This window comes from Perkinsus marinus (assembly GCF_000006405.1).
Source record: "Perkinsus marinus ATCC 50983 genomic scaffold scf_1104296966482, whole genome shotgun sequence".
NCBI classification, from domain to species: domain Eukaryota; phylum Perkinsozoa; order Perkinsida; family Perkinsidae; genus Perkinsus; species Perkinsus marinus.
This window is the reverse complement of record NW_003203876.1, coordinates 87,946-99,720: the sequence shown is the minus strand read 5'-3', so window position 1 is coordinate 99,720 and position 11,775 is coordinate 87,946. Positions and strand designations below refer to the sequence as shown.

General features: G+C 42.2%; 4 protein-coding genes across 4 annotated transcripts in view; 2 read left to right on the top strand and 2 right to left on the bottom strand.

The window, feature by feature from the left end:
- The window catches only part of Pmar_PMAR028297 (reverse transcriptase, putative), a gene marked incomplete at its 5' end in the record, with an annotated part of 10,557 nt that extends 6,681 nt beyond the window's left edge, over positions 1–3,876 (bottom strand). Inside the window, 4 exons of the mRNA XM_002769082.1 lie at positions 1,002–1,157; positions 2,858–3,002; positions 3,333–3,398; positions 3,863–3,876. Coding sequence (XP_002769128.1) covers positions 1,002–1,157; positions 2,858–3,002; positions 3,333–3,398; positions 3,863–3,876 — 381 coding nt within the window. The remainder of the gene's footprint in view (positions 1–1,001; positions 1,158–2,857; positions 3,003–3,332; positions 3,399–3,862) is intronic.
- Positions 3,877–5,713: 1,837 nt separating this feature from the next.
- Positions 5,714–7,533, bottom strand: Pmar_PMAR028296 (conserved hypothetical protein). Its single transcript, XM_002769081.1, has 3 exons — positions 7,249–7,533; positions 7,072–7,200; positions 5,714–6,019 (listed from the first exon to the last, which is right to left on the bottom strand). Exons 1-3 carry the CDS (start codon positions 7,493–7,495, stop codon positions 5,796–5,798), a joined length of 600 nt encoding a protein of 199 aa, XP_002769127.1. The 5' UTR covers positions 7,496–7,533; the 3' UTR covers positions 5,714–5,795.
- Positions 7,534–8,083: 550 nt separating this feature from the next.
- On the top strand, positions 8,084–8,759 carry Pmar_PMAR028295 (hypothetical protein; the record flags this gene model as incomplete). The annotated part of the gene is made up of 3 exons (XM_002769080.1): positions 8,084–8,149; positions 8,512–8,658; positions 8,730–8,759. The coding sequence occupies 3 exons, from the start codon at positions 8,084–8,086 to the stop codon at positions 8,757–8,759; spliced, it is 243 nt and encodes an 80-aa protein (XP_002769126.1).
- A 1,492-nt stretch (positions 8,760–10,251) lies between these two features.
- Pmar_PMAR028293 (mitochondrial peptidase beta subunit, putative) overlaps positions 10,252–11,775 on the top strand; it is a gene marked incomplete at its 3' end in the record, with an annotated part of 1,742 nt that continues 218 nt past the window's right edge. The window contains exons 1-8 of the mRNA XM_002769079.1: positions 10,252–10,373; positions 10,415–10,529; positions 10,573–10,699; positions 10,743–10,842; positions 11,083–11,186; positions 11,421–11,562; positions 11,609–11,700; positions 11,747–11,775. Coding sequence (XP_002769125.1) covers positions 10,254–10,373; positions 10,415–10,529; positions 10,573–10,699; positions 10,743–10,842; positions 11,083–11,186; positions 11,421–11,562; positions 11,609–11,700; positions 11,747–11,775 — 829 coding nt within the window. The 5' untranslated portion in view covers positions 10,252–10,253. The remainder of the gene's footprint in view (positions 10,374–10,414; positions 10,530–10,572; positions 10,700–10,742; positions 10,843–11,082; positions 11,187–11,420; positions 11,563–11,608; positions 11,701–11,746) is intronic.

Sequence of the window (11,775 nt, the reverse complement as noted above, 5' to 3'; positions counted from 1 at the left end):
CCTGCTATTCACACTGTAGTATCATTTAGCTAAGCTATGGCTATAATACTAATATATGTGTACAGTATCTACGTATGTTTTCTTCTCCTCTGCCTGGTTTTACTGACAAGTGCGTAGCTAACAATACTTCACAGAAGAAACAGTTGTATTCTCGGTAAAGTCTGATGCAGTATTACACCACTTCAACACATGAAACTCCATTATATGAAAATTCTTCGGAAACTTTATTATTTTTTTTCACTTTCAGCCGAAAATTTTTCCACTGCAAAACTGATCAAAAACTTCCCAAAATTCTCAGCTTACCGATTTCCGCCATCTCCGGCCTTTCCACTGGACTAGTATTCACTCCACCGCTACTTTGCGTTACCAAAACCGTCTTAGATTTTTCCTCCTCACCGCTGAGTGCCGATTCCAATGTCATCTCAATTTCAACTTTTTGTTTCAGCTCTTCCTCGAGTTCCTTTACTCTTTCCCTCAAAACTTTACTGCTAGCTTCCGCAGCCTCCAAGGCTGATCTCAACTTGCTCACTTCATTGACCACAGATGAAGGCCACCTCCTCCTAGTTGCCGAGCTCGTCGCCAGAAACTCTTCTCGAATCGATTCGATTTCCTGCGAGTTCGCAGCGCCCTCCAACAAGAAATGCAGCAGTTCATTTTCAGCCCGCTCGGCTGTATGCGAATCCATAGAGCCCCGCAGACTAGACCCGGCATCTGCTTCTGCTGAAGTTGCGAACATCGCTGTTGACTCTGGTGTGGTACTAGCCGTAAAACTCGGTTGAGAATTCCCATCTACACAAAGCCTCAGTGTTGGAATATATATTTGCTCTCCTCCTTATGGGAGTTCACACAGAAACTCAGATAGGAATTTACAAAAACCAACAAAAATTTCCTCCCAGAATTTTCATATTGTCACTAACCCCGGTTCTACTCCCTCACCTCGCATTCTTACCTTCAACGTAATGACCATAATTTTCCTCTAAAGATAATTTTAATTTTTCCACTTCTTTTTCCGCCTCCTCCCCACGTCTCCTCCACAAGGCCACTTGATCCTGCAGCCTTTCAACCTCTCCCGTTGACTTTTCCAACAACGCAACGAGCTCTTCGATTTCGCTCGGGCTGGCCGCCACCGCAGATGCTAGTCCAGCTTCAGAACTCCTCTGAAATCACACTAATACGCAGTGGGGAGAAATACGCACATGGTCAACCACATATGTTGGTGGCGATGCGAAGATAATGAGGAAATTTTAGGAAATTCTCATTGGTTTCTGTAAATTTAGACGGAATTGATTGTGAACTTCTACAATTACTGAGAAACTTCTGAACTCAACTGAGGAAAGCGAACATATATTTCAACACTGCTAATACGTATGAATATATCATCTCGCTTTCCTCAGCTAAGCTCAGGAGCTCACGTACGGACGTCATAAAGTTCCTTGTTAAGAATGTTGCCTCCCTGGTTCACCGATTCGAGAAACCAGCTCTTTTACCAATCTCACCAAAACCGGGAATTCTCAAACAATGATGAAGTGTACAGTGGAGTTGCACCACCACTCTAGTGATATGAAAAAAAACATATTTCACGACTACTGCATATCACCGCGAATGTCCAGTTTTTTACAGAGTATTACGACGCCACTTCACGTAAAACGGGTGGTCGTGAAACTCCGATATATAAAATCGTAGTAAACTAGATGTAATGATATAATCTCAAAATGCTACAGAGTTTCACCACCCTAGTGATATGAAAAACATATTTCACGACTACTGCATATCACCGCCTTTTTCACCGAGTTTTACGACACCACTTCACGTAAAACTCCATTAAACAATTTTCCGATATTGTCACCAACACATGTGCATATTTTCCCACACTAATTCCAAGTGACTCGATACCGACCTGAACAACAGCTTCTTTTTTAGGAGGACTGAAAGGAGTGGTATAAACTAATACCAGTTTTTCCACAGATCAAACCTTTCGACGGTCCTCTCGTTATTTTGCATTGATCTCGTCGTCCGAAGTGAATCGCATTCGTCCTCCAACTCTTGGCATCTACTTGTGAGGTGCTTTACTCGATTCTGTAGATCTACATCATGCAGCACTCCGTAGATTTCACCCTAGTGATATGAAAAAACAACAACACCAGTGGAAAACATATTTCACATTCACTTCGTGGAGAAAAACATTTGTGAAATCTGTCTTGTAGTTTACAGAGAGTATTTCGCCACTACACGTTAAACGGGTGGAGCTCCTATACAGTGTTGGAGTAGGAATATATGTAATCGCTTTCCTCAGCTGCTGAGCTCAGGAGTTTCCTATACAGTATTGGAGTAGGAATATATGTAATCGCTTTCCTCAGCTGCTGAGCTCAGGAGTTTTCTCCCTAATATACAAACTGACATACGAATTCGTGTAAAAATGTACAGGAATTTACAATACTCTCCCAGAATTTCCCCGGAATTTCCAGATTGTCACTAACACATGCGCATATTTTCCCACACTACATGAAAATTCGTATTTGTTAATATTACTCACTTCCTGGAGAAAAACCTTCTTATAGGGAAATTTCCGAAATTTTCAGTAAATTTGTTTCTGGCATGTTAGCGTCACCACACGCTGTCGTGCATGCGCCTATTTTCCCACGCTAGATGAAAATTTTTGTTAATATCACTCGAAAAAAAACGGAAAATTCACGGAAGAACGTCACCACCATATGCATGTTTTCCCACACATGGACCCACCGTGAACAGTCTTAATGTCAATTCTCATTTCCTCGTTAGCAGCATTAACACTTCTAACCTCGCCCTCTAGAACCTACACGTCGCTTGCGCACCAATAAAAATCACCACCCGAAACCACCTGAGCTCGGTCTGCTAAAGCGCTGTTCTCTGCCGTTAGTCGTTCCACTTCCTTAGAAGAATTTGATGCTGACGTTCGTATCGATGCCAGGAGAATTTCTTGCGATCTTATTTTTTCCACCAACTTTCCAACATCTGCTTCGTACCTGACGTTATCGATCGATATACTATACGCCTAACATCATCACGACTGTGTCTCCTGCTGCGGGGATTTTCGTTTCGAAAGCGACCCGTTCCACGTGAAGTGGCGTTGTAAAACTCGGTGATATGCAGCAGTCGGGAAATATGTTTTTCATATCATAAAATTCATGATGGTGTACTCACCAGTGGCTCTGATTTCCCGAGGCCAACTAGAGCCAATCTGAGAGTATAAAAGGAAAGCGAAAACTTGTTCACTATAATTTTCCCTCCAAAATTTACATAGCAAATCGACACGCACTGTATAACCCCTTCGTAGTGCTCTCCGAAAATACTACTTTTCGCGACAAATATCGAACTCATTCTGCAAATCCAGCTTCTCCAACTGCATGCACTGAGCAAACCTAAAACTCCCACATATTGCCCTCTCCACTGTGAAAATATATGTTTGGTTTCCTCAAATGAGCTCGTAAATTTTCTCACTATAGTGTGAAAAACTCACACTAAGTGCACAAAAATCAACGATAAATTCTTTTTCCATTTCGATAATTTTCCAGAATTTCCATATTCCTATCAACACATGTAGCTGACCATGTGCGTATATATTCCCACCACACTGGGGAATATACGCACATGGTCAACTACATGTCTGAGGAATATTATAATTCTTGTATATTTCTACCCAGAACCTTCATAATGCTAAGGGGAAACTCACGAGCTCAGTTGAGCACAATATGCAAATGGTCAACTGGTGATAAAATGAAATTTCTGAGGAAAATTTTGGAAAATTCTTATATATTTCTACCCGAATTCATATGTAAACTTCTATAATAAGCGAACACATATTCCCACGCTGGTGTCTTATCACCTCCGCAGCTGCATAGTAGTCATCACGCTGAGCTCAGGAAGCGGCCCACTCGCTGTGGTTTCTTCTTGCTGTTGCTGTTGTTGTTGATAGCTATCCATTGCTATCTAGGTGGGGACGAGGACTAGCCTGGATGCCATTACTGGCCTCAAGAAAATCTATAAGACAAGTCCTTGTTGGTATCGACAAAACTAAACGCAACATTGACCGAAAAATCAAGCGAGTGAACACTATCATGAGAATTGTAACTAGTGGAGCAGTTAACACCACTGAGCATGTTACCCTATACTTTATTGTGAACAACTATGATTTTCATCCACAGTGTTGGAGTAGGAATATATGTAATCGCTTTCCTCAGCTGAACCTAGAGGAGTTTCCTCACTATACGAATCCGAGTAGGAATTTGCTCAGAATTTTCATATTGTTACCAACATATGTGAAAATTCTTCATCCACACTGAACTAAACATAACGCAATAAATTCATAAAAGACACAACCGGTACGGTAAGATACGCACATGGTCAACTACATGTGTAGGGGACATTCGAGAAAATTCTGAGGAAAATTTAGGAAACTCTCATTGGTTTCTGTACACTTCTACCGAATTTGTATGGAAACTTCTATAATCAGTGAGGAAACTCCTGAACTTAGCTGCGGAAAGCGAACATATATTCCAGCACTGTACCCAGCTACCAACAAGAGGACGCCGGGGAATTCGTAACAAAATTGATTCTCGCCACGTATCGATAGGGGAATTTTTTCAACTGACGGTTCCACGGTGAAACCGACGAAATCACTCATGAAGTATATATGTTATGATAATGATTGGTAGTTGACTATATAGTTGGCATGAGTGAACCAATATTGTTTGGTTGTTGGTATTTCCCTATACTTCAACTTGCTCCTCCCGCAGCAGTTGCGTTGACAGAAATCTATCAAGCTATGGTCTGTGAGAAGAAACTACAAAACTCTCATAACCATCATAGCCACTTATTAATTTACTCAGCACAACACGAACGAGAATATAAACTGTGGAATATTCAACTACCCCCATCGCGCCTCCTTCAGCATGGGAGATCCTATGTGAAAGTAGCATTACTTTCGTCGAGGAAATTTTGTTGGAAATTCTAGAAAATCACATATATATTCCAACTTGGAATATATATGTGATTTTCTCAGCTGAGCTCGAGAGTTGCCAAAAAATACATTATGAAAAATTTCACACAAATTATTAATTTCTTAAATTTTTCTTGTCATCAACCAGTGCTGTATTATATGTTCGCTCTCCTCAGCTGAGCTCAGGAGTGTCCTCATAAACCATAGGAGTCCATACACGGATTGGATCATTCGTGTACAGAAACTAAAAAGAATTTCCCCAAAAATTTCCTCAGAATTTTCATATTGTCATCAACACATGTAGTTGATCCTGTGACCTCTCGCTACCACTACCGCCTCGTCCACATGGCTCATTCGCATCCAACTACGCTGTTATTCCGCAATGTCAATCGATGGCAAATAGCTTCCGTGGTTACTCCATGAAAACGGGAGTAAGAGAGAATCTTAGGTCTAACTTAGTATATAATATTATATATATATTAGTAAGATATATACTTTCACGCTATATATTTAGATATATAAGTATGGTCTATTAGTATATATATCTACCTCACGGTAGTCTGATCGCGTCGCTAGAGCAAACTCTTCATCGGTGTCTGATCGAACGATGAGAGCACCTGGGAGAATTGGCACAGGGTAGAGTATATATTTCATAGCTGCTGGTCCTCGAAAAGTAGTTGGTATTAATGGAAAACCAGAACTGAGGGGAAATCATCGCTGAACTCAACATGGTAAAAGTCTCACAGAAAGAGGTATTGGGTGAATGCTTCACAGAGCTCCTTATTCACAACAGAAATCATACACACTGTAGGAGACAGGCTTATACGTCCTTTGCGAGATTAGCAGAAGTAGTCGAGCCGAAATCGATACGAATAGGTTGACATTGATGGCTTATGTACACTCGGACCTGGTCCATGCTCTGAAGGTTGAACAATCTCAGAAGATCATCGGAGTCATCGAAAGGCCTCAAGCTAAACCATGATTGACCCGAGACGAACTCGTAGTATATGTTACTATAACTGAACGAGGTGCTATCATAGGAACCTAAGTAGCATGCAAGAATACAACCGCGTGGACTTTGAGCATATTCCTAGTGTATTCACTGACGTCATATATACATATCACACAGTGCACTCCCCGTAAATACAAGCTATGTTAACTGCTGAGGGACACCACTTATGCAAGGGTGTTGGGAAGTACCACATTTTGTATTGGAAAAGGTGTGTACCACATGAACGGTGGGACTGGGGCGGAAATTGATGATGATGATATCCTTCGTTGTGTGGCTTTACTGTAGGGGGTTATATACTAAGATGGGGCCGCTATGCCACCATCACATGATGTGCCAAAGGGGGGTGGGGCCGCTATGCCACCATCACATGATGTGCCCAAGGGGGGTGGGGCCGCTATGCCACCATCACATGATGTGCCCAAGGGGGGTGGGGCCACTATGCCACCATCACATGATGTGCCAAAGGGGGGTGAGTCTCAAGTGATGGGGCCGCTATGCCACCATCACATGATGTGCCCAAGCGGGGTGAGTCTCAAGTGATGGGGCAGCTATGCCACCCACAAGAAATATCCCCAGTGAGGCAACTATGCCACCCAGAATCAATATTTCTAATGGGGCAGCTATGCCATATGTCACCTTAAGATACAGCTCACCAATAAAGATACGGCTGTACCGGCGACGAAATCAACAACTCCAATATCGAAGAAGTGTGGAAATCGTTGTTATCAAGGCGGTACTCTAGTTTTCGATGCTCTATATTGTTAGAAGCACATCTGACGTGTAGCTTGTCCCTGTGAATAAGTACTGTCCCATGGCCTATGGGCCATAGGCAATGCTTCTTGAATGTACTGTGTCTTTCCCCTCCCAAAATTTCGTCAAAGTAACTTCGGCGGAATTATTCCTCCTATCCAATGTGGATGCGAAATTCGTTGCATTAGTATTGCACCTTGTTAAGTTAGTTGTGTTCCCCCATATATAAGAGTGATATAGCCGCTTCACTCTGTTAAACTCACTTCGCTAATATGAAGAAAAATGATGGAAAATTTACAGCAGGAAAAAACTAAATTTCTAATAGAGGACTTACCAGCCATGACGCCGATTTTCTTGAACTGGGAAAATTGAAGGGAAACCCCTTGGGTGCTGCTACCGTCGAAGGGGCCTCGGTAAGTGCCGACAATAGCGGCCGTCGCAGAATCACACGTATAGGGCGTATCTAAGAGTATCTTAGGTTCACGATAATAAGATACAGAATAGGTCCTACTGTCAGTCGTCGGAGTCGTCCGTGTAGTCGGACTACTACTGCTGGTATCATCACTAGGAGAGCCCGGCGATGTAGTCGTAGTCTCACCAGGAGTAGCACTCCATGGACTTGCCGTAGTGGTAATATGATTTGGAGAGGAAGTGTCAGGAGTGACCGGTACGAAGTTGGACCGAGTTGACGCACATCCTTGAAATATAACAAGTAACGAGCAGATAAGAGGGAGAACGACTACGACCAACTTGGTCATTGTCTTCAAAGAGGAAGTAAAAGAACAGTAATGTAACTGATGTAGAAGCTTAGTAGTAGTAGCGGCACTGAATTGACAAAAATTGTACTCCTGAATCGCTTCGCTCCGCTGTTTGACAAAACTTCGCTCCGCCTTTTTTCAGATCATCATTTTTATCAACTCTCAACTGCTCAGTGCTTCCTTTCTTCGAATCAAAGTGCAGAAAAATCAATAAGGATTTCGCAAATTTTTTCTCATATTTTCACCAACACATGTAGTTGATCATGTGTATATTTTCCCACACTTCCATTCCTTAAAATGATAATTTACGATTCGACTTTTGTAAACGTAACTGTTACTATTCCTAATTTCCTGAGTTTATGGTAATTTTGGAAAAAAATTCACGCATATTTCAGCAGGTTACTTTTCTTCATGCTAACCACCCGAGCGTCTTCATATGCAGTTGGTCGAGTCGCGATGATCAATATTCGCAGTATATCATCTCGCATCCAACAGGACCATTCGAGCGGACCGAATTCACGGCGGATACGCTCAGTGTTGTCGCCGGTTAAATTAGAAGATGCGAAGCTTTTACAAGATATGCGTAAAATGGTACCAAATTTATTTCATGGGGAAAAGGCGGATTTTGGTAGAGTGCAGGAGATGACTGCTAGGGTAGGAAGTGGGGACGAACGACTGGTAAAAATTTATTTTGTCATTTTCATTTTTTGTCAAAAAAATTGATGAAAAAGTTACTAAAAATTGAGTAAGAAAACATGCACGTGTCGGTGACAATAAGTAATTTCTGAGGAAATTCTCATTGGTTTCTGTACACTTCTACCATAATTCGTATGGAAACTCCCGAGCTCAGCTGAGCAAAGCGAACATATATTTTTACGCCCACACTGATGACGGGGCTGAGGACATTTTCTTGGTGAAAATTTTCAGCTATTTAGTACATTAGATTTACTCTCGTGAAAATTCTTCTCCTAGTGTTGAGAACTGAGTTTGTGTTTGTATGAGTCCTCGTTGTTCAGTTTAAGCGTCAATGGCGATCCTATGATGATGTGAATCTCGTCGTGGAGGGCTTCCGAACTTTGGCGAGGCTTCATGCTGGTCATCGCCCTATGGACGGCGCATTGGCGAAAGACCTTCTGCTATTTATTAGGAGGAACTTGGATCGGGTGGAAGACCTGGGTTCGATAATGTACGTGCGCATGCGTGCAGATTTATTGTGTGCTGTAGTGTCCCGCAGGTATGCATTGTCAATTTGTGTGAATCGTAATAAGGTGATGAATTGTGATGTTGACCAAGTGGAGTTGATTAAAATACGAGACGAACTTATAGGAAGAATTCTGAATCGATTACAGGGCAGAACGGCGCACATGTTGGTCACAGAAAGAGTTCAATTGTTGAACGCCTTGGCTAAATTGGATAACATTATGTTGGTGTTTTCGACTAAATAATCATTCGATGAATAATGGTGGATCAGGTATGAGCCTTTATTCCACGAGTTAATGAGAACTATTTTGGAGTCATATCGTGGCTGCATCGGAAACGACTTGGCGATGGCAAATTGCAACTTTTATAATTCCAGTGTTTACGTTATTACAGCGGCTTCAAAGGCTGGCTTGATTAATAAGGAGTTATTTGATTTAATTGCTGACCAGTGCATAGATGGGTTTGAATATGTAAGGGGGGATTCGAACCAGGGACCTCTAGATGGAGAGACGGGTGCTCTACCGTTAGACTATTATGGATGTTGGTTTGTAGGTGCCGTATATAGCACTCTCGCATCTTCTCATTGGCATGGGCGAGTTGGCTTCCTATGGATACTCCTATAATCGTTGGCCAGATCTGTTCACTAAAACAGCGAGTATTTTAGAACCTCACGAGATGCAAGAGGCGACCTCGTTGGTACCCCCAGCGGCGATTATGCGAATGCTCAAGGGTCTCACACTTGCTACTATCGCTGGTCAACTTACTCAGTCTGAACGTGTTAAAGAAGTTGTTGTGAAAGCCTTGGGGAATCTGGCAGAAACCATAACTGAGCATGAGGGTCTCGCATGGGACAGCCACAGCGTGCCCGACCTTGCGTTTGTGATGGCGCATTTTCAACTTAGTAACGATAGGTTGATCGATCTCGTGACCGCATACTGCACAGATAGAGCGATGGTGGACTGGCCTGTGGTCCATTTGGTGACCACGCTGAAGTAAAACGATTAATAACATGCGTGTGTGATTATGTCGCTGAGATCAGATATGGAATTCGGCTACCTCCGAGCGAAGTCGTGGAGATTTGGCTCGATCGTGTCCTCTCTCATACGCTTTACAGTTGCCGTTATTGCGATCCACCAACTCTTACTGCGTTAATTGAGAGCTTACAATGTTTATACCAACAACCTGTGACGTTTTTACCCGTGTTAAAACGTGATGATCGGTGTCGTCGTATAGCGTTGGCTTGTTCGAGAGAATTGGTCAGATGGATGTTGTATTTCACTGAGGAAGATCTCCTTCGATGCTTGGCAGTGTTACGTACTCTCGAACGTCTAGTCCCCGACCTCACTCTTCAAAATTGGCTCGAGCCGACCATAAGGGAATTCCTACGTCAGAGGACAGCTACTACTGCATGAGTTGATGTTTCTGTTTTAATGATAAAGGTGTGTATCGCGTTATGAAGAAAATCTTGTGAAATCGATTAGAATGGCGCGCGCTTTTTACAAAGGCGTTCAAGAGCAAGATAAAGATATTGTCAAGGTGTTGTTGTTATTATTATTTAATGTTGGCTACCCGCTGCCTTTGCCGTCGTCCTCTTTATGGTTTGTGGACTCAGTCGAGGAGAAGCTACTACTGGGGCTCCACTGTCACCACTGAGATGCACAACGTGTCACCAACCCAGGTATCTTGAGGTTCGCCTTGGTAAGATTCATTTCATGTCAGGTTACGAGACTTCCGAATGGTATGAGAGTCGCCACTCAATTTTCTTATACGGATTCTGCAACGGTTGGTTTGTGGATCGACGCCGGTGCTAGATATGAAACTAAAGAGTCTAACGGTAAATTTATTTTTTTCGGCAAAAAATATCTTTTTTTCCTCAGGAACTGCTCATTTTTTGGAGAGAGTTCTTTACAAGGGCACCAAGAACAGATCGCGCGATCAGCTGGAAACAGAGGTTGAAAATCTTGGCGCTAATTTGAACTCCTATACTGGTCGCGAACAAACAGCGTAAGTTTTCAGGGATGTTTTTTTGTGAATTTTTTCTCTTTAGATTTTATGCTAAAACGACTAAAGATGGTATTTTGCCATGTATTGACATTTTGGCGGACTGCATTCTCAACCCTAAACTCGACGGTGATGAAATTGAAAAAGTAAGTGTGTTTCGTTTTTCGTGGGGGGAAATATGCACATGTTGTTAATGAGCATAAAAAATTTCTGAGGAAATGCTCATTGGTTTCTGAAAATATACACATGTTGTTGGTGAAAATTTGTGAGGAAACTCTCATTGGTTTTCGTATTCACTTCTACCTAAATTCGTATGTAAACTCCTGAGCTCAACTGAGGAAAGCGAATAAATATATTTTTACTCCAACACTGCTGGTTCATCTCAGGAACGGGTTCGTATTACACAAGATCTGCAAGCTGTGAATCAGTCGTACGAAGAACTACTTTACGATAAAGTCCACACAGCCTGTTATAGAGATTGCTCGCTAGGGTAGTGATTTTATCGGTCATTTTTTACTATATTAAATTATTTTTGTTTTTTCGGCGAGATTTCGATTGGATTTTTCTTGTATTTTGGGATGAAATTTTGTTATTTCATCGTTAATATTTCATGTAATGGAGTTTCACTCGCTTTACGTAAAGTGGCGTAATACTCGGTGCAAAACTTATGTTTTTCATATCACTAGGGTGAGAGTCCATAATTTTATCCGCAATTTTTCTTCAGACAAACTGTCATTGGTCCCGAGGAAAATGTGGCGACGATCAAGCGCGACCATATGGTGAATTACCTCTATAATAACTTCACCGCTGATCGAATGGTTCTTGTTGCTGTTGGGCCTGTTGATCACGCGCAAATTGTGAAGGAGGTAGGCGGAGCGAAGCGTGGAATGTTTGGCATTTTTGGTGTTTTAGGCGGAAAAGAAGTTTGCAAATATTCGACCGACTGCGGGGCCGCGTATGTTGGAGGAAAAACCATATTTTTGCGCATCGGAATTGGTCTATAGGTAGGGAAATAATTTTGTGGCGCGTGACGTTTTTTCATGCTGTTAGAAATGATGATATGGGCCCTACGGCTCACA